At 46.9% G+C, this 21,754-nt stretch overlaps 1 protein-coding gene across 1 annotated transcript in view; it reads left to right on the top strand.

Annotated features, from left to right (window-relative positions):
- Positions 1-21,754, top strand: part of LOC111153520 (histone-arginine methyltransferase CARM1-like) — a 179,471-nt gene that overhangs the window by 142,317 nt on the left and 15,400 nt on the right. Inside the window, exons 7-10 of the mRNA XM_022512575.1 lie at positions 791-881; positions 15,973-16,054; positions 17,205-17,290; positions 19,790-19,879. Of these exons, the coding sequence (XP_022368283.1) occupies positions 791-881; positions 15,973-16,054; positions 17,205-17,290; positions 19,790-19,879 (349 nt within the window). The remainder of the gene's footprint in view (positions 1-790; positions 882-15,972; positions 16,055-17,204; positions 17,291-19,789; positions 19,880-21,754) is intronic.

Raw genomic sequence — 21,754 nt, forward strand, 5'->3', positions numbered from 1 at the left:
ACTTTTGTGACAGCACCTCCAGTTTCCAAGGCGATACTCACTTCTGAAGTAGGGTTAGTAGTTCATCTTTCTTTTATGTGCCGGATCATTAAAGGCTATGAGAAAGAGTCTCCCTGGAAATGACAAGAATAATAACATTGATTGCTGTGTTGGCCCTCTTGGGAACGCTGAGCTTCAGGCATGCCCGGCTAGGTGTTTGTCTGCCCACTACGGAACCTGCCTTTCCTTCCCCCTGGTGACTGTGAAGGTCAGGAACAGCAAACAAGAGTGGGTGTCCCAGTGAGGAGGATGGCGACCCCCCCCCAGAGAAGCAGAGCTTCCAACAACACTGAAAAAGACCATCAACATGATTACACATGGACAGAGTCTGAGAATGGAAATGGTAATGGGATAGAATGATCAGAGGTGAATTATATTCAGAGCTGTTTTTACAATAAATAGGATTTTTAAAAAATGAAGACAGTGTGCAGAATTCCCAGCCCAGGGCGTACAGAAAGGAAAAAGCTGACAGCAGAAAAGGCAGGACGCCGGGTTAAATGCCTTTCCTAAGACTCTGCAAGCTTTTATCATAACATAGCTTTGTGACTGCGTTAGGATTCTTCTTATTTTTCCTCCAATCTTCTGCCTAATTTTTTTAATCCTTGCTTTGAGGCAAAATTGTATTTCAGCCTCTTGGGTAATAACTGAAATAGGGCGAAAGAGTGGCGTTGGTCCGGTGGTGGGTGAGTGTCCCCTGCAGTCAGAAGGCGGTGCGCGTCAACGTCTGGGTCTGTTGTCTCTTGCTCATTAGGAATGATGTTCCCGACATTCAGCGACATCCACTTGGCCCCCTTTTCTGACGAACAGCTCTACGTGGAACACTACTCCAGAGCCAACTTTTGGTAATGTTCTCTTCTCTCTTCCATTCTCTTTCCTTTAGAGTAAGCCAGAGTTTCTGGTTTGGGTTTGCCGTCTGGGGTTATATAAATGGCAGGGTGTGGGGGTGGGGTGCCGTGCACTGTGGGATGTTCAGCCGGACCCCTGGCTGCTACCTACTAGATGCCAGTAGTGCCTTTCCCCTAGTTGTGACCACCAAAAATGTCTCCAGATACTGCCGAATGTCCTCAGCAGGGGAAGGGGGCATAAAGTCATCCCCTGTTGAGAACCCCTAGAGAGGACAAACCCGGGAGCTCCTTAGCAGGTGGCCTATAGCTGGAACGACAGCATCCTCCCCCTACTGCGGCCCCTCCTTTCCCCCTTTCCGTTATCCATTCCCTGGGCTCAGGGCCGCAGCTTCTGCTAGAAGGGACCTTGGTCAGAGGACAAGGCAATCAGTACATCTCAAGGTAAATGAGTCGATCAAAACATTTTTCTTGGAGTTTTGGCACTAATGGGCTCTTGGCTTTTGGACATTTCACTTCACCTTTATAGACTTGGTTTCTTCATTTGGAGAATGAGAACTAATACAAAACAACTGGTTCTAAGCCAGCATTCCGTCTGGCATTGTTTTTTGAGCACTGGTTTTTGTAAGGAGAAAGAGGGAAAGAGAACGATGATATTGGACCCATGGGAGGGAGGAACAGAACAGACAGCATCCAAGTGGGAATGTTAGGTGTGTAGGAGGACAGGCATGTGCTGGCAGATGGGTGGGGAGGGATGCTAAAATGTAGGCTCTGAGTTCCAGCTGACGTACGCATAACCTTCCAACACGCAGATAGCCACAGCGCATTTCTGGTTTTTTTCTCTTTGTAATCCTGCCTCTTGGTGAAGAAGCATCCAAAATGTACTTTGGTTTCCCAGGCTACAAGTTCCTTGAAGAGTAGGGTCAAAGGGCTAAAATTTATTCTTCCTCTCTGATTTTTTTTTTTTCTTGTAAAATAGGCTTTCCTAGCACAGATTTGCATTTCATGGTTTCTGCTCAGTCTGTAATTTTGAAACTCCCAAGCCACATGCTTCCTAATGGGGGTGAAAGCCTCTTGGTGTGTGATGGGGGGCACCTTAATTATGATCATTGTTCTCTGAGGTCATGCTGACCCAGAATGTTTATATTTTAACCATAAACTTCCTGAGTCGGTGACGAGGTTGGAGAGGCAGGGATTCCAGGTAGAAGAATCGACCAGATTACTTCTCCCAATGGGACAGCAGGGGAGCGCGTTGTCCTGGCAGTGCTCGCGTGACTTCCCAGCTGTACCATCTGCTGCCATCTTGGTACCTTGAGAACGAATGTTAATGATCACAGTGGATTGGCTAGGCTCACCATCAGCATACAAACACTGCTATTTATTCCATCTCAAAAGAAAAAATAACCTTTTTTTATCTCTCACTTCCCCAGTTAACCACCACCCATCTCTCTTAGTCCCTTTGCTGCAAAATTCCTCAAAAAGCATTCTATCCTCCTAGTCTCCAAGACTTTCCTTCAGTTTCTCTCTTAAGACATTTCTCCATGATGGCTCTTACCAAGGCCACCAGTGTGCTGACCTCCACGTTTCTAAACAGTGTCCATCCTCCCTTGTCTGCTTATTGAACCCAGTACCCTTATTTGAGCAGCATTTGAAATGCTGTGCAATCTTTTAATTTCTCTTCTGCCTCACTGGTCACTTTTTCAACAAATCCTTCATTGGTTGTTGCTTGTCTCCTTCACCTGCTGATGTGGGAGCGCCCCAGGACACAGTCTTGGACCTCCTCTTTGTCCATTTATTGCCTTGGTGAGCTCACCCATTCCTTAGCTTCAGATGCCAGCTATATGCTAATGATTCCCAAGGATATTGTCATCTAGCTCACACATGTCCTGGGAACTCCATGTTTTTATACCCAGTGGCCTCTTGGACATTCCCCCTTACAGAGACTTACCATCCAAACTCAACACCTCATCTCCCCCAAATCCCCCCATCCCAAATCTGCTCTACTCATAGTCTTTCCATCTCACTTGATGATAACACTGTCCTCTGAGTCATTCAGGCCCAAAACCATTGAGGCCCTTTTTTCTTTGTCCCCATATCTAAACCATCAAGAAATTCTGTTGGCTCTACTTTTGAACTCTACCCAGAATCTGTCCTATTCTCATTATATTCTCTGTTCTCCCTTGTTCCTAACACTGTCATCCCTCATCTTGATTACTGCTATAGCTTCTTAACCTGTCTGTTCCCAGCATTCCCAAAGCCTTCTGGTAAATTCTGTCTGGTCTGGTTTCTCTTTTCCTATGACCGTGTTCATTCAACTCCAGCCACATAGGCGTCCTTGCTGATTTTCAGGCATATGCAACCACCTCAGAGCCTTTGCTTTTGCTCATCTTTCTATGTGGAGCACTTTTCTCCCAATATTCACATGGCTGATCCCTTCACCTCCAAAAAGTCTGCCAAAATGCCAGCTCTCCTGGGCATCCTGTTTAAAATGGTAGCCACAGCACTCGCCATCCCAGTCCCACTTTTTCTGCTTTGTGTTTTTGCTTTAGCACTTACCACTTCCCAAGAGACATATAATCCCTTTATTTATTATTGTTCATTGTCAGCATCCTTCCTGATTGCATGTAAGCACCACGAAAGCCCAGGTTCTGTCAGATTTCACTAATGTATCCTAAGCACCCTCCATCCCAAGTGCCTGTCACATAGCAGATGCTCAATAAATATTTTTGAATGGGTAAAAACTCTAGTAATCTCAAGTAAGTACACCAGTAATTACTATTAAGAGGTTAGGTGTCTTCTCTTTGATTTAAAAAAAATTTTTTTTACAAAGTTAGGATAATACCATAAATCTCATTTTGTAGCTCTTTTACTTTTTAAATTTTTAAAAAATTTTTAAATTTATTTTCAGCATAACAGTATTCATTGTTTTTGCACCACACCCAGTGCTCCATGCAATCCGTGCCCTCTCCAGTACCCACCGCCTGGTTCCCCCAACCTCCCACCCCCCACCCCTTCAAAACCCTCAGATTTTGTTTTGATTTCAATACCTTGTTGATATGTTCTCATATCTTCACAATATTCTCTTGCTGCAGAGTATTTCTTTTGTGACAATATCATAATTCATCAGCTTGAGCTCCAGTGCTAAATATTATTTTAATTGCTTATTTAATCCTATAAATTTTACAAGAAACAACGCTAAGGTATTGTTTCTATATTCTAGCAGAATATAGAATATTATAAAATTTTGTATCCTAAATTCCGTAAGAACACTAAAGTGAGCATCCTTTTATAGAAATCATGGTTTGCATTCTGATTATTTCCTTACAATAAATTGCTAGAAGCAGAATTACTGGACCAAAAGGTGTGAAGAAGGATCTTTAAAAAAATTATTCTTATATATTGCCAAATTGCCCTGTAGAAAAGTTTTACCAATTAACACTTCCACCAGAAGTATATGAGAATGTCTGCTGAGTCTTGCCCATACGGGCTATGTTTTTTTAAATGCCAATTTGATTCAAAAAAAAAAAATGGTGGCCAGTTTATTTTTAATCTGTATGTCTTTGGTCGCTAGAGCATTTGAACGGTTTTATTTTTAGTCAACAAACACACAAAAAAAATGTTTTAAAAAACATATAGTTAACAAAACTCACAGCCTTCACTCTCATTGTAACTCCCCTTCCTCTATGAAGAGGTTTCTGTGTTAGGTGACTGCATGTGGGCCTTTGGTCACATTGGTGCGGGGAACAGGTGGTTAAAGTGTGCACAGTTTTTATTAGAAGAGGCAGAGAAGTGGAAATGCTGGTGGAGTAGAGGGAGAGGGATGCAAATAATGATGATGATGGTGGTGGTGGTGGCAATTTAGGTATATGCTAAAGAAGGGAGCCAAGAAGCTGAGGGATAACTGGCCAAGTCAGGGCATTAGATATAACCAGTGATCAGTCCTCACCTGACTTTGTCATCAAGGACACTTGGCCTCAGGGACTCCTCACTTCACTTCTAAAGCCTAAACCTGGTTTTCCTCCTTCCTTATCGGCCCCGACCTTGTCTCCTCCGATGATTCTTCCTCATGACCCAAGTCTTCAGTGTTGGATTGATTCCAAGTTGGCTCTTACTGTCTTCCCCTTTTTGTCTCTACTAGCCTCCTGATTGGTCTCATTGCATCTTCTGAGCTGTAAATATTGTCTTTACGCCAGCAACTCCTGTAGGGAGAACTCCAGCCTAGAACTCTCCCTGGAACCATAGACTTCAGGTGTTCAACTGGCTGTTGACATCTCTACTTGGATGTTGTCTCTTGGGCATCGTAAATTCAGCGTGTCCAAAATCAAGCTGCTAACCTTTGTCACCAACCCCTGCTCACCTCTGCAAAACACAAACACAAGCAAAACCAAAAAACCCTGCTTCTACTATAGTCCCACAAGCCTTTCAACTTATTTCCTCTTTTTAAACAGCAACCAGAATGATTTTGATAACGTATATTTCAGATCACAGTCTTCCTCTGCTCAAAACCTCCAGTGGCTTTCCACCTTCTACATCATGAAAGTCAAAGTTCTCACCAGGGGTGATAAGACCCTCCAGGATGTGATTCCACCCTGCTATCCATGTGGTGTCATCTCTTCCCACTCCTTTCTCATCCTTTCTGTCCTCACTGGGTGGTCTCCTCCGTTCTCCTTGAACCTACTGGGCTGGCTGCCACCTCACAGCCATTCCCTCTACCAGACAGGCAAGTTGGCCCCATGGCTCCCTCTCACCTTCTTCAGGTCGTAGTTTATGTGCCATCTTCCCAGGAGACCTGCTGTCAGGTACAAAATGTCATCTCTTTGCTCCTGGAAGTCTGTATCCTGCTTCTCACTTCATTTTCTCGTACTCCACTTACCATCATGCCCTGGATTATATGTTTTTACTTATTTATTTAATTTATTGTCGATCTCCTTCATGAGACAAGTTCTCTAATAGCAACTATTGTGTTTTGCACTGTGTCTGCATCATTCTAACCTAGCTAATAGGAGTTGTTCAGTGGGCTTTTGTTAACTGAAAGATGAATGCATTAACATAAGAATTCTTTACATATGAAGGATGTTAAGACTTTGGTATATTTTCTTCAGAATTTTCAGTTTGCCCTGTAGTCATCTTTGTGATAGTTTTCACCACAAAAAAATTAAAAATATTTCTGTGTTGCTGGATCAACAAAGATTTTCATAGTTTCTAAGGCTAGCATTAACTTCTACTTCTTTCATGTTTTCATTTTTTCCATTTAACACTTAAAAAATTTTATGTTTGGGATGCCTGGGTGGCTCAGTTGGTTAGCAGCTGCCTTCGGCTCAGGTCATGATCCCAGCGTCCTGGGATCGAGTCCCACATCGGGCTCCTTGCTCATCAGGGAGCCTGCTTCTCCCTCGGCCTCTGCCTGCCATTCTGTCTGCCTGTGCTTGCTCTTTCTCCCTCTCTCTCTCTGACAAATAAATAAATAAAATCTTTAAAAAAAAATTTTATGTTTAACTCTAAAATTCATTGTCATTTAAGTATGTGGTGAGCACAGAATTTTTTTCCTTCTCAATAACCAGTTATGAGGCTTTCTCTGTAGACAAGAATACCACATTCGATGTTAATACCAGTCACCTACAAAATTAATAATTTCCTTATTTTATTAATATTTCTTGCCCCTGATTAATTATGATTCTGAAAAATGCCTCCAGAGAATAAGGCTCAGTCATGAAGAATCATCGTTCCCTCCTGTAAAACTTCCTTAAGTGGCAAGTACTCCTGCCGTTATCGAAACTATTTGGCTCCAGGGTTTTAAGCCGACTCCTTTAAATACAACTTCAAATTGATTCTTGTATAAGAGAAACGTATACATAGGATCGATTAAGAGGAGCAAGCAAATATTCTCAAGAAGTTTGAGATGGAGCTAGCTTGCCGTATTACCTTTTTTACAGCTCTGCGACACAAAATCGTAGGGAAAATAGGGAGTAGTTAAAAGCTGGATACTTCGGACTCCAGAGCCACACTGAACTGTGCTGAATCCTTGGTTCTGTCCATTACTAACTGTAAAGCCTTAGCCCAGGTAATTCAGTCTCTCTGGGACATGATTTCCCTGTTCCTAAACTAAAGATCCTAATATTCCCTACCTGGGGATGGAGGCCTTCAGAGATGGGGCTTCTGCTTGTTCGTTGCTGCCATGATAGCCCTTTCTTCACAGGCCCAGGTGAGGGTTCTGCCAGAGGCTGAGTGTATCCCGGTTGTGTATTTGGGGACTCAGAAAATAACCTCAGGGTGGATCGGAACCCATCAGATACCTGTGTGATGGACTTGGCCTGGAAGTTTATTTACTAGCTGTCCTCCATAAGCCTTTATTAACCAGAGGCCTTCTGAATCTCCTTGCATTGATATCGGCTCAGCCTTCCTAGCGACATGTCTCAGATCCTCTGGAGAGAAATTGGAGAACGTGAACCGCATGTGCTTGTGGTGGTACTGCAGCGTGACTTCTCAGAAGCTAGGCCTCCACCTCATCGACCAGTGAGCTCTAGATCCATAAACTGTGTCTGGAAATCAGACCTGAATGTCGGATGAAGGACCGAACTTTTCGCTGTGACCCCTGACATCATCTGCCTACCAGCCAGCAAATTTGTTGTTGTTGTGATATCATTTGAACACCATCCTCATTAACTATACATCTCTTTGACTTCTCAAGGGACACTAAGATCTATTAACAACCACCGCAGGTCAAGGTGCCCTAACCGTCACTCCAGCCTTGCTTCCCAACACTGTAATTATGTCATTCTTGATTCTGACAGTTAATTATTGCTCTCTTGATTCTGGCATCTGAAATTCCATCCCAGCTGTGCTCATTGGGAACACGGTGTGATGGTGGCAGCAGTAGTGTCTTTGACCTACTGAGGACGGCAACCCTCAATTCCCAAAGATGGCACTGCTCTCCTACTGGTTCGCCCCCTATCACCTTTAGGAACAGAGGGTTTCCTGGGCCTGTCCTGAGAACATAGTCAGGGGAGATGTTCTTATGTCTTAAATGGTAGAGCCTTCAGACTCCTTCCTTACTACCATACTGCAGAAGTCTTGGAATCTCCACTTCATTGGCTACAGGCCATCATGATGACCAAGCTACAAAGTGACATCTTAGAGGACTGTTAAGTCTCATATTTTGCTAGAACCCTGAATCCTGTGAGTGCCTATGTTGATAAATTGTGTCTATCCTGACTTACATTCTACCCTTCTCAGCCTAACACCCATAACATGCCTTCCTGTGCATATTTCCCTGGTTCTTAGCAGAAAATACTATCCACCTTGTGCAGTTTCTCGGGTATAGAAGTTGTCCTCACCCAGAATAGGCACTGTACTTCCTGCTCAGGCTGTGCTTGAGTTATCAGCCTGATGGCCATGGAGACTAGTAGCCTGAAAGCAGTGGGCAATAGCGAGGCTGATCTTGAGAAGAACAAAACTATCTTGAAAGAAACAGGCTTTACGAGAGGTGGTTTTATGCAGTCTTTGGGCAGCTCTTCTGCTCACACGAGATGGAGAATTCTGCTTCTGTTGGCTAGAAGTCTTCAGAGGAGTTGGGAAGATGTCTTCAGGATTCTCCACCATGTTCACTCAACTGTCTAGACCCCAGGTCTCAGGGCCCTGCTCTTCTGGTCAGGGCCCCAGCTGTCAAGGTTGCACCCCTGCAGTTCTACTATTGCTGTTTTACTCTCTTGAGCTTAGCTTGGGCTCCCCAAGAAACTAGGTGTAAGACACAGTTTATAAGCTGCCACTTCACTGAGGAATGTAATCCCAGCAAAACAAGAAGGAGAGGAAATAAGAGTGAGTCGGGGAAGGAGGGAGGGCTAATGTGAAAGTGCATTACCGAGCTCACCACCACATGTTATCAAACACCAAGAAATTACTTGATCCCTCAGGACCATCTCAAGAGGTTGAATGAACTACAAGATAGTGTATACAGAGGATTGGGGAGGTTTACCCACCAGCTGTTTTCTCCCCAATGGTCAGTTTTTCACCCCTCAGCACTAAGGAGCCTGCACTTCGGGGTTGTGCCTGTGTGGACACCAACTGTGTCTCATGGTATCCATGCTCCCCACCACAAGTCAACAAGAATGCTCTGGGGCAGAAGTGGGAAGACACACGGCACAGGCCTGAGGTGAGGCACTGTTGGGTTATGGCCATGAGGGGTCACATGAGCCCACACTTTGGCATAGCAGGTCAGAACATATGACTGTGGATTCCAGAGAGAGGTAAGACTGAGAGGATCTGAGGTGGCCCTTAAAACATGATGTACCACTTAAGGGACCAAAAGATGCTTTATAAAGAATTGTGAGTGGATGGTAGGCATCCATCATGCTTGACAACCTTCGTGCCAATTGAGTGATATGAGGGATGCCCCTGGTGGATGTCCTGGAGTCATTTGTTATTTGTGGAAATCTGAAGTCCGCGCTTGCAAAGGATGAGGTAGATGAATGCGAGAATTCTGCCATGGGCAACGCGAGCTCCCTTCCTGCACCTTTCCACTCTCGAGTCTACAGGGTGCTTACTGACCATGCTGTGCTGAGAAACACATTATTTTTAAGGAAATCCTTCCAACTGAGTGGACAAACTGCTAAATCTACTGTGAAGGTAATGGATGGCTTGTTCCCAGGCCAATTCCACCCCCAAACTGAAATTCCTACTAAAGGTTCTTTTGGCATAGCTAGAGTTTCAGGCCTTCTGGTCTTTCCCAAAAATATATTTGGCCCTGATAATCACTGGTACACAGAAACACCATGTGGACCAAATAGGAACATTTCAGTTTGCAACGTGATGTGACCGAATTTCCGTGGGAACCCAAGTATATGGCACAGACTATCAGAGAGAAGGAACTTTTGAAAGAAAACTACCAAGACCAGTGCAGTCACATTTGGATTTTCCTGTGCCTTGTCCTTGTTTCATTTGTATCTTCATGGTGGCTCGCACTAGCATCTCATTTCAGCCACTAGTGTTTATTCTTGACATTCTCTCTGCCTCTCATTTTCTATCTGCGGCTCTTGAACCCATCTAGCTTTTGTTCATAGAAGAAACAATTTCTATATTCATCTTTGTAACCTACGTCAGACTCCTAGTTCTTCCATACCATTCCATCCCTGGGCTTGTACACATCCAGACCTTTATTTTTTTTTCTTTAACCATGTGGTCCCTATTTCAGTGTTACAGATATAGTACAAGTGTCCCAGTTAGAAGGAGTTCAAGTGCAATGCCAAGGTTGCACACTGGGCTCAGGAAATTAACAGGGAGGTTTGAATGGAGAAGACGACTCCAGTATGCTCTTGGATGAGTCTGATACTCACTCTTCCAATGGGCAAAGGTGCCTTTGTGAAGGTGTCTGATCTTTAAATGAGGTGAATTCCTCTTTCCATCCATTCACTGGAGTTCAAGCAGGCAAGTTACAGGCTTAGAAGAAACTAAAATCTGTGGTGGGAATAGGATCATTTTAGAAGTTCTCCACTTTGCACTAAGGGAGAATCTACTTTTAAGTTCATGGAAAGGATTCAGGACGATAGCTAAAAACAGAAAGGGGAGCTGTGCAAGCTTGGGAGTGTCTATTGCAAACCAAGTGCTTATCCTTCATGCCAAGTCTCAACAAAAACTGTTTTTAACTGCATCTGTCCAGTGTTTACAAACTGGCTTTGGTTCAAAGAATAAGCTTCGGTTTCTATATTCATCTTTTTAGTAACCTCTGTCAGACTCACAGCTCTTCCATAATTTCTGCTCCTGAGCCCATATGCTGCAAATCCAGACGTATGAATTCATAGCTCTAGAGCCAGTTCTTTGCAGCTGTTTGAGCAAAAATCTTACAGTTGACTCTCACTGGGTCAGATGCCAAACCCTGAGTTCACTGCCATGGTCTTAAGATGCTCTGATTGACTTGGACTGAGCCACATGAGAATCTCTAGAGATAAGACTACCCAAGCTGCAAGGACTGAGAGTGGGGGAAAGGTGCCCCCCAGAAGAGAATCTAGTGCTGTTACCAGAAGAAGAGCAACAAACAACAGATATTTTCCTCATCGTCTTGCCACAGGTCCGGTTGTTACACAAATAATGTCTAGATTTACACGGGAACGCCCAGGGATGTGTCACAGGTTCCTTTATAGAATCATAGGCTTTCCCTTACTTCTTTTTTTTAAGATTTTATTTATTTATTTGACAGACAAGTAGGCAGAGAGGCAGGCAGAGACAGAGAGAGGAGGGAGCAGGCTCCCCGCTGAGCAGAGAGCCTGAAGCGGGACTCAATCCCAGGATCCTGGGATCATGACCTGAGCCGAAGGCAGAGGCTTTAACCCACTGAGCCATCCAGGTGCCCTTTCCCTTACTTCTTACGAAAGATGCACCATCTGAAGCTTCGTTTCTTTTAAGGACTGTGTGCTTCTTTTCCCCTCTTTTTTCATAGTAAAAAAAAAAAAATTTAATACAAAAAGTATAGAAATATATCACATATAAAATATATGCCATATTACTTTGCTCGAGTTTAAACCCAGAAAACCAGAGACATGATGAGCTGAGCATCTATACAGAGGTATGTCTGCATTCTGCTGATGGAGAAAATTGTTGCAACCAAGCCTCAAGTCCTGGTATTTATAAGGCATGTGTAAGAAATTAAAAAGATACCATTTGTTCCTAGACATGCATCCTTCTCCTATGAGGCTCCCCACCAGGCCATTCCAGCCCCCTTTAGGCTGCATCCTCAGTACCACATGTGTCTTAAGTGACATTCCTGGATCCCTGTATCTGTTTTCTAGTTCTCATGGCTTCTGTGCCTCTCTTCGGGTGGGCACACCCTGGGTTGTCAATTCTGGTAAAGTGTAGGACATTAAGGCACAAAAACACTTGCTTGTCAAACATTAGAATGGAGTTTTTCCTTCTCCTTATCTTCTCCCCCTCCCTGCCATTTCTTTCATCCTTCCTTCCTTCATTCCTTCCTTCCTTCTTGTTTTCCCTTTCTTCTCTCTCTTTTTTTTTTTAAAGCTTCTTAGTGGAGAGAAGTGGGGTTTTGGTTAGGATAGAATGAAGATGCAAAGATTTTTATTAAAGTAAGACTTGTGAGTTGTTCCATGAGATCACACGTTCATATTAGCAAAGAAAGGGCTTGTGTTGCAGAAGCTCCCGTCTGTGAAGGCTGAAGGCCAAGGCTAACATCTCTAAGAGAACAAGGGCTGTACCACCATTCTTCTAAGGCAGATCCAGGAGGCTGGTGGGGAGAGCTGTGTGAAGGAGGAGGAAGGACAGAAGGTCAGGATGAGCTAGAGAAGAGCCAAGGACAAAGGAGGCCACAGAAAGAGCTTCCATTGGATGCTTCTCCAAGCTGAACTCTGTGTAGAACTTGGAGAAGTTAGTGTCACAGTAAAGGGTTTGCCTCTTTCTCTGCACTCTGGCTGTGTTCAGGCATAGCTAATAGTACAATTACTTTCCTTCTGGGATATATTTGCAGAACTTTCCAGATGTCACATAGATTATGGTGGAGAGGGAGGGGAAGGAGGGGACAGCTGGAAATGTGAAGTCAAGACCAAAAACCACACATAGTTTCCACCTTATGGACTCATTAAGAGGCCATAAGTTAACCTGGAAAATAAAACCCATGTAAGAAGAAAACAATGGAAATCATCCACAGCTTCCAAGTCGACAGATTCATTTCCTGATTCGCCACCCAGTGATGGTGGGTGGTGAGGAGACCCACAGAGATGCAGTCCCTACATTTTGTGATGCATTTCAGAAGGAGATTTGAGATTTCTAAGAACTGGAAAGATGGTCCAGCCAGAAAGTTCTGAAAACCCAAGCAGGGGGCTCTTGGCCCACAGCTCTGCCTGCCCTGGGCACGGTGCCCGTGTGACTGATCATGGCTGCTGGGTTTTCACGGGCACCAAGCACACAAGGAAAAGGGCACAGATTTGGTCCCTGCAGTTGTATCCAAGGCCTGGAGAGCAGTTTGCAGCCTTGGGCACTGCCAGGTGCTGGGCTGTGTCAGCCCTTGGGGACTGTCTTTTGCTAGCTGGCGAGGATTGTAGGACGGGTGACTGTCGTGTTCAGCCTTGGGTGCACATGAGAATCACCGGGTCAGCTTTTGGCAACGAGCAGGAGGGTTACACATCTGTATCATATAAACCACAATTGGACGGATGCATTTCAAAAGCTTCCCAGGGGATTCTGAAGGATGGACAGGGATGACTCTTTCCAGGCTTTCTGGGGAATTCTCTGTCTCTGCCTCTGTTCCTTCCCTTTCCATTCCCCTCAGCCACTCTTCCCTTCCCCCTCCTCCTCCCCTCTATTAAAAACTATTGTGAAAAAAAAAAAAAAAAACTATTGTGACGATGACTTATTTCTCCAAACACCTTGATTCTCCTTCTAAATACTGAAAACGTACTTTCAACTTTCAGGGATCTGTTTCCAAATATTCTCTAGGCATATAGGAGCCTGGTTCTCAGTATGTGTATTCATAAAATGACAGCTTCACCTGTGGGCCAGGCTGGCTGGGGCCTTTGGTGGGAGGAGATTAAGAAACAAGGAATGAGGGGCACCTGGGTGGCTCAGTCAGTTAAGTGTTAAGCACCTGCTGAGGTCCAACCTGAGATCCCGCCCTGCATCGGGCTCCCTGCTCATCCCGTCTTCTGCTTTTCCCCCTGCCACTACCCCCTACAACCATGCACACACACACACTCTCTCTCTCTCTCTCTCAAAGAAACAAAATCTTAAAAAAAAAAAAATGTAATGGAACTAAAGAAATTTAGGGTCATGATTTTCCATTTCTCCATTATCCTCGTTGGCACCTCGACCCACTCATAGGCCTGTGAAGGACACCAAGTCCTCAGTTCCTTCATAAAGAGAGGTCGATGACAGCTGGAGGGGTGACGTTTAGCCCTCACAACACACCAGCCCTGTACTAAATATACACAGATGAATAAGAAGACACTTCCACTTTTTGGAAAAGATGTTATTTATTTTGAGAGACGGAGTATGTAATAGTGGGGAGAGGCAGAGGCAGAAGGAGAGGGAGAAGCAGATGCTCCATGAAGCAGGGAGCCCGACTTGGGACTCGATCCCAGGACCCTAGGACATGACCTCAGCTGATCAGAGCTTTGCCAACTGAGCCCCCCAACCTGTGCCCCTAGAAAATACTTTCACTTTTAAGTGGGTTAAACTTAAATATTTTACTGTAGTACAAGTTTTAAAGCTTGTGAATGGGACTATTTGAGCTGAGTCTCAGAGATGGGGTAGGAATTAACGGGGCGAGAGGGAAAGGGTCCTTCTGGGCAGAAGGGAGAGCAGGCAGAGGCTCGGCGGTGAGAGAAGCATGCGCCCTGCGGGGTCTGCGGGTCGCCTAGTGGACTTGCTTTTTGCTCGCAGGCTGAGAACTAGCCGTCGACTGAACAGTATCAGGCCTCCCTGCCTCTTCTGATTTTGGATTTAGAACCTGGCTTTGGGTGGTCTTTCCATCCAAATTGAGCTGCACCACAAATTTAAATTTTGTATGTTTATTCTTTGGGTGGTGGTGGTTTTCCTCTCTTCCCTGCCGGTTGGCAGTCATGGGACTGGGAGAGGATGGGGAAGGAGGAAGTGAATCCCCACCTGATTCATAGGCTCGACAACACACGCGTGCACACGCGCACACACACACAGACACACACACACATAGGGACACACATAGGGGAAGCTGCTTTTCCGGCTCAGGATAAAGACTTTCTAGTGATAAGTTCTCCAAGGCTCCTCTCTGGAATTGGGCCTGGGAATTCGAATTTTTTTTTTTTAAGATTTTATTTATTTATTAGACAGAGATTACAAGTAGGCAGAGAGGCAGGCAAAGAGAGAGAGGGGGAAGCAGGCTCCCTGCTGAGCAGAGAGCCCAATTCGGGCACTATCCCAGGACCCTGGGATCACGGCCTGAGCTGAAGACAGAGGCTTTAACCCACTGAGCCACCCACGCGCCCCAGGGAATTCGAATTTTTAAAAGTCCACCCCCCACCCAGTCCTCCCACAGCACAGTCAAGACTGGGAACTACTGCCCTGGTGCCCAGTGCTGACCCGAGAAAGCGACATTCTGAGGATCACAGCCGACTTAGACGGTGCTAACAAAATGCCACGACTGACTCACAGGTCCTTGTATTAACTCCCTTAATCCCTGTCTAGCCCTGCAGAGGGAGTGCCTGATTGTTCCCATTTCAGACACCGGGAACCAGGCACAGGGTTCAGGTGCCTTGTGCGGGGCCCAGAGTCGACCACTGGCAGAGCCCGAGTAAAGCTTGTCTTAGTCCTCGCCCGAGCTCTCTCCTCTTGAGTGGAGCCACTAGCCGCACAGACACAGAGCAGTGCTGTGGCCCCCGCACGGTCTGAGCAGGGACATGAGGGACATGAAGGTAAGACATGGCCAGTGGTGTGGCCGTATCGGCTTCGCATCTGGCCCCCAGCAGGCAGGAAGTGAGGGTTAGACTGTTAAGGGTTCTGTGGTCTGAATGTCACTGACCCTAGGTGTGAGAAGAACCGTGTGCCACGGACTATGATGAGCAGGCTCCAGGTCACACAGGACCGTGGCTCTCAGCTGCCACAACCAATGCCATCGGGAAGTCACAGGCCTATGGCTAGGAGAACTGAGAAGAGAAATCTATTTCCTGAAATGGCAGGAACGTGGAGGGACTTTAGAGATGGAAAGTCGTGCTCAGGGCTGGATAATGAGAGGGTCGGGGAATTGTATTTCAGAATGTGGACAGCATGTCCCGGAACAAGCAGCCACCTTGGGGCATGAAGTCAAGGGTGGGAAGGTGGGAACCCAAAGGATTTCGTACCCACAGACAGCCTCTGTAAGCTTTCCATGGGTGTTGTCCTGCACCTCAGCTACCCCCCACCCCGACCCCACCGCAGGTCAAGTACAAGTCCGCAGAGTCGCCAGAGAGCATTTCCTCCTCTGCCACGCGTTCTAGACCAGTTTCCCTTCACGGGCTCGCACATGTGCTCGCAGCCACGTTTGAGGACCTCTGAGGCAGCCTCCCAGCACGTCCCAGCTGTAAGGGCTGGGGGCTCTGGCCAGGACAAAGGTGCATGTGATTCTCTGTGCTCCCTCTTTCAGGTACCAGCACTGCTTCTATGGGGTCAACCTGTCCAGCCTCCGGGGGGCTGCAGTGGATGAGTATTTCAGGCAGCCGATAGTCGTAAGTGGCTCTCATGGCGGGCTCTCCCCCACGTGTTTTTCTGGACTCGCTCCCGTCACCGAAAAAAAGAAAGAGCTCCTCGGAACACTATGTTCTCAAGTCTTCCAGCTCTCATCTTCCAATCAATTAAGAAAGTTCTCAGAGAATGATGCTGTCACAAGCAAGGAGATTTTCTGACTGCCTCTCAATAAGACACTTCTGATTCCCCCACCGCCCTGACTCACCCCATGTCCACACTGAGCCCTCACACTCGTTCAATAATTCATATCTTCCCATTGATTCTGGTGGCCCGAGGCCTAATAGAAGAGGCAGCTTTGTAAAATAAATAACTTAGAACAGGAGCATTGCAGTCAAACAGATCGGGGTTTCCATCGTGGTCCCCTCTAACTGTGTGACCTTGGACAGTAATAATTTGGCATTACCCAAAACGGGCTTAATTACTGGCCCTCAAACCTGCAGAGCCTGGAGCTCGCAAGCCTGGAGTTCGGGCAGTGTCACCCGAATCTGATTTCTCTATCCTGAAAATTTATCTCCGTTGCCTCTAATTTATCTCCGTTCCCAGACAGGGTCTCCCCTCCTGGTAGCAAGATGGCTTCAGGAACTCCTGCCTCAGATTTGTACAACTCTTAAGTCCAACAGGAGAGCCAGCTTTTCTCTAATAACGCGGGCCAAAGCCCCCGAATTCGTTTAGCTAGACCCTGAGTGTCCTCCCTCGGGTTGGGTTCCTGCCTGTGAAACCATCTTCAGGGGAAAAGTCACGCACTGATTGGCCAAGCTAGGGTCACCGGCCATACTGGGAGCTGAAGGCGGGCTGAGTTTTTATGGAACTTCTTAGAATATGGTGAAGGGATAAAGTCTGGATGGTTGAAAACACACCAAACACCTGCTTCAGAAGCATTGGAGGACTGGATGACACAACGTTAGCACTTAGGAAAAGCATGAAGTACGCCACGCTTGCATAGTAAGCCCGGAATAAACGCTAGTCGTCATTATGGACCTTATTCTCATTAAGCTCATGCCCTCCAAATCCTAACCCTTGTTGACTTGAAATTTTGGGAGGAAAGCCAGCCCACAGTTTTGCTGGGGTTCCGTTTGTCCTGATAGAAAGATAACTTTTCTGCTGCTTCTCCCCCACCCCCCACCCTGCCAGGACACATTCGACATCAGGATTTTGATGGCTCGGACAGTCAAATACACAGTCAACTTCATGGACGCCAAAGAGGCAGATCTCCACAGGTTCGTAAATAGCAGTGTGGCTCTTGGCTTTTACACTCTCCACCTCGCTCATCCCCAAACTGTAGCGCAGGGTTTTGCCACTCACGCAGGGGAGAGACCTGAGGTGGGAGTCTCACCCGGAACGGTGCAGCAGTGCTAGTCGCATTTTACTGCCAAACGAGGATGGTGAAGCTTCTTCCGTAGGATTGGTTTAAGAGTTGTGTGTGTAACGTGAATAGCAATAGCTTGTGCTTCTGCAGTCAGTTGGCGTTCTGAGCCCTTTACACATACCGACTCACTGTGTCCTCCCAACAGTACTCTGCATACAGTACCGTGGTGACCTCCGTCTTACGGAGGACAGGTGCAAGGCAGAGTAGAACAGTAGGTTGTGCAAGGTCACAGAATGATGGAGGATGTGAGACTGTTCCAAAGGCTCCAGAGTCCTGGCTGCTGAAGTCCTCACCTGGGCCAGGAACATTCAAGAAGCAGAGCTACAGCTTGCTGAGTGCTTGCCTACCTGAGTGCTGTGCTAGGTGTTTCGCAGGCACGAGCTCATTTCCAAAGACAGCACTCAGTAAATGTTCATGTTTGTCTCCTTCCCTCCATCGGAAGAGACTCTGAAATGAGAACCCATTCTGCGGATCATGATAGGAACCCGCCAGGCATGACCTTTCACTAGTATTTTGCCTTTTTTTCCTTGAGAAGACCAGTGTGCCAGTATTTTTTTCCCCTGGGTATGTAGCTAAAGACCCAGCCAGGCTGTCATTTTGTCCGGGCTTCTGAGGAAGTAAGGGCCAGACTTTAGCAGGTGCCACTGGGCAGCTTAGACCACCATCTGTCTGCAGATCACAACGGGCGCAGGGGCTGTCCTAGTCGGGGCAGGCTAGAACCCGCTGCTGTCCTCGGAAACCACGTCCGTGGCTTAGACCGCAGGAGTCGTCCTCCCCAATGCTGTTCGTGCACGGGGCACAGCTGTGGCTCTGTGTGGCGTCACCCACCCTCGCCCACCAGCCTCCGTCCAGAGCGTCGCTCCTCACTTAGTCAAAAAGAAAGATTCGTGGCCACGTATGTCCTGGCATTAAGAGCTTCTGCCCAGAAACAACACAGCTCGCTTCTGTTCACGCTGACTTGGTCGAAGGCCGTCACGTGCTGTGCCTGAGCCCGGCTCAGTGGGTCAGTGTCTTCCTGCTGTGCGCTCCGCTCGAGGACTGGCGTTTGGGAGCAACTCTGGTGACTCCCACGGGCCCGGACAAAATTGGCTTCCGTTGGCTTTAGGTGCTGCTTGGGGCCACCTCCTGAGTCCAGGGAAGTTTGAGGTCTGTGTCAGCTTTCCGTTCTCCATTTTGCGTGTGTGGTTTCAACAGATGCTTACTGAGACCTCGCCAGGGACCAGGTACAGTGCCGGTGCTTACACGGGCTCGGAAAGTAACTTCCAAAAGTCTGCACTTGAAGAGTTCAGTCTACTTAGGGGAATGCCCTCCCCCGCAAAAGGAGGAAATGATGGCAGTGCAATACCAAACAATTCAGTGGGATCAGCACAATGGAAAACTCTAGAAACGCTCTGATGGCCGCAGGGTGGAAGAAGTTAGGGCTTTGCAGGCACCGTACGTGCAAAGAAGGTATGACCTCCTTCGAAAATCCTTAGAGCACTCACTAACCCGAGTCTCCCTCAGCAAGGGACGAATAAGACCATCTTGTAATTGTGAAACTCTGTGGAGTCCCCAGAGTGCTCTCCTATGTTATCCCCCTGCCCAACACGCATGAGAACCTCGCAAGGGAAGTGGGAGGTTTTGTCACCCATTGACAGGGGACAAAACTGAGAGAGGATTTAAGTGACTTTCCAAGTTAGCATCTACCCTTTGTGTTATCTTTTCCACTCTTCCTTCTATTCCCCCTCATCCCGCATGTGGTAGAAACCACAGCCATGTCTGCATGACGTTTGCTATGGCCCTGTGCGAGGTTCAGTGACCTCCCTGAAAAATAAATGAACTGTGACAGTGGCCTTTATAGCTGGATGCGGCCCCCTGTGATCGGCTTCATTTTTTTAGCGGCCGGCCAGCCTTTCCCATCTGAGTAGCAGCACAAGGGAGCTGCCTCGCTTGGCGCTCTGACGTCTGGAAGGACGGGTGTCACCTGGGCCTCGTCCTCCTCTCCGGGGCTCACACCTCACTCTGGATGTCGCCTTCCCCCCGGGGAGTCCTGGGTTGCCCAGCGTGGTGATGGAATTCTTGCCAAATTTTGTCAAGAAACCACACTGTCACTACATCAAAAAATTAGTGATGTACTGTATGGTGACAACCATAATATTTAAAAAAAAGAAGAAGAAGAAGGAGCCACATTGTCAAATGCGTAATCACGCATGGAGAGAACCCTGCTTCCCAAGCTGGAGTGCTTAAGAGAGAAAGAAAATAGCCTGGGAATGTTCTGGTTGATCGCTCAAATGTATCTCGTATGCCTGTCAACAGCAACAAAATAATTCCTAGTGTTTCCGCGCTCTCTCTCTCTTTTCTTTCCTTGCAGAGTAGAAATCCCCTTTGTGTTTCAGCTGACACAGTCTGGCCTCGTCCACGGCCTGGCGTTCTGGTTCGACGTGGCCTTTGTGGGATCTCTGTAGGTATCACCCCCTTCCACGCCTGCTCGGGCCCCATGCCATTCCCCACCATGTGTGATTGTGACTCCAAGGTGTTCTAAAGTGAATTTCAACCACCATAACACTCATTTCTCTAGTTTCAAGAGTTTCAAAGCACTGATACAAACAGAACTTTCAGATTTTAGGGCCAAGTCGAAATGAGACCGTTTTCCACAGTGTCCTTTCGGCCCTGGCTAAAATCCTGGGAAACGTCCGAGGACAATCGGATTGGGATTTGAAGGAAGGACAGAGGGTCTGGGCTTTATCATCCCTCTTGGTCTTTTCCAGACTAGGTGGTGGGAAGGACCCCAGGCACCCGCCTTGGCTTTCTCTCTCACCATCCTGGTTCCAGAACAGCCTGTGTCCAGGTGAGCCAGACTCGGGCCTTCCCCTCTCTGGTTTGCACCGTCAGCTCCGTAGGCTAGAGCCCTTCTTTAGTGAGCAGGCAGGCATGGACGGCTAAGGCTAACAGCCTCGGCAGGTGACATCTCCGTCATGTACTCCTTCCCGCTCCTGAAAAGATCCGAAACCCTAAGGGAAGAGAGGAGACAGACCACCTCCGAGTTGATTCTCAGTGTCTGGCATTTCTCGTTGGGGCTGCACTATCCCCGGGAACCCCCAAATCTGTGCTCTCCTGCAGACTCCCCCCTGCTCCCTTGCCAGGCTTTCTCGTGTTCTCTGATGAGTGAAGACAGTTGCTCTGGGTCACATGACCAGGCAAACGGCAAACCCGCAGCACACTCTCCTCTACTCCGTATAAAAGCATGCAGGCTCACCATTGCATCTGCAAAGAGAGAAGGGCTCGTGGGTCTGTGATAAAGCTCAGGGAGATTGGGGGGCTCAGGGGGAGGGGATCCCTAGCAGCCTCATCTGGGCTGACAATCAGAGAGAAAGAAAAGGATGTATGAGTCATTCCTGCAGCACAGAAGCATATTTGTCCAAGGGAATCCACGCATTTATGTCTCCGACTTTCCCCCAGTGAATTTATTCCTGCCGGAGCAAGGGAGATAAGCTAGACGTGGCCTGCTCCAAGGGGAGAACTTCTTTGAAGTTAAACGCTTTATCCTAAAAAGCTTTCAAAAATTTGCATTCTACTCTAATATTCTCTGAGTATATTTTGATCTAGAAGTGGTTTATGTTACTTAGCAGCTAAATTTTGTCAGATATCCCTATAAAATCTTCAAGTCAAAATGGACCCTTCCTCCGTCCAAGCCAGAGACACAGCCTGAGCCCAGGACAGGTGACCTTGGTGTTGGAGGCCCAGCCAGATGTTCTCACCTCTTCACATAAAAGGAAGAATGTCCATTTAAACACTTTCACACACATACACATGCAGGAAGTCTGAGCTGGAAGGAGTGTAGAGACCATCTGCCCAGGAGCTTTTCTGGCTTCCAGAAGCCTCATCAGGTTCTCTGAACAGGTTGGCATGAGACAGTTAAGAGACCAGCTCCAGACTCCTCACCCTGACAGATGCTTTTCAAACAAATCATTTCCCAGTTGAACTCTGTTACTTGTTGGGCTTCTAGTGAACTTTGATGCAGAAGTAGAGATCGATAGAGTGGCCAAGTGCACGGCTTTGAACCTGGCTCTCCAGCTGTCCTCTGTGTGGCATTGGGAAAGTCCTTTAACTTCTCTGAGCTAACCTCATTGAGCTGTTGTAAAGACTTAGGGTGATAATACACACAAAGCTCTTGGTCCATTGACCGGCTCATGGCAATGACCTAAACTGAGCTATCCTTATCGTCAAAGGATTCCATGAGTGGAAAACCTTGGAAGACCAACTCTCAACCCAAGTCCCCAGGGCAGCCCATTAAATTTGAGCCTGGGTTGTAAATGTCTCTTCACTCTTTTCTTGC

The sequence above is a fragment of the Enhydra lutris genome, unplaced genomic scaffold (assembly GCF_002288905.1).
Source record: "Enhydra lutris kenyoni isolate GAN:26980312 unplaced genomic scaffold, ASM228890v2 scaffoldscaffold33, whole genome shotgun sequence".
Taxonomy (NCBI): Eukaryota; Metazoa; Chordata; class Mammalia; order Carnivora; family Mustelidae; genus Enhydra; species Enhydra lutris.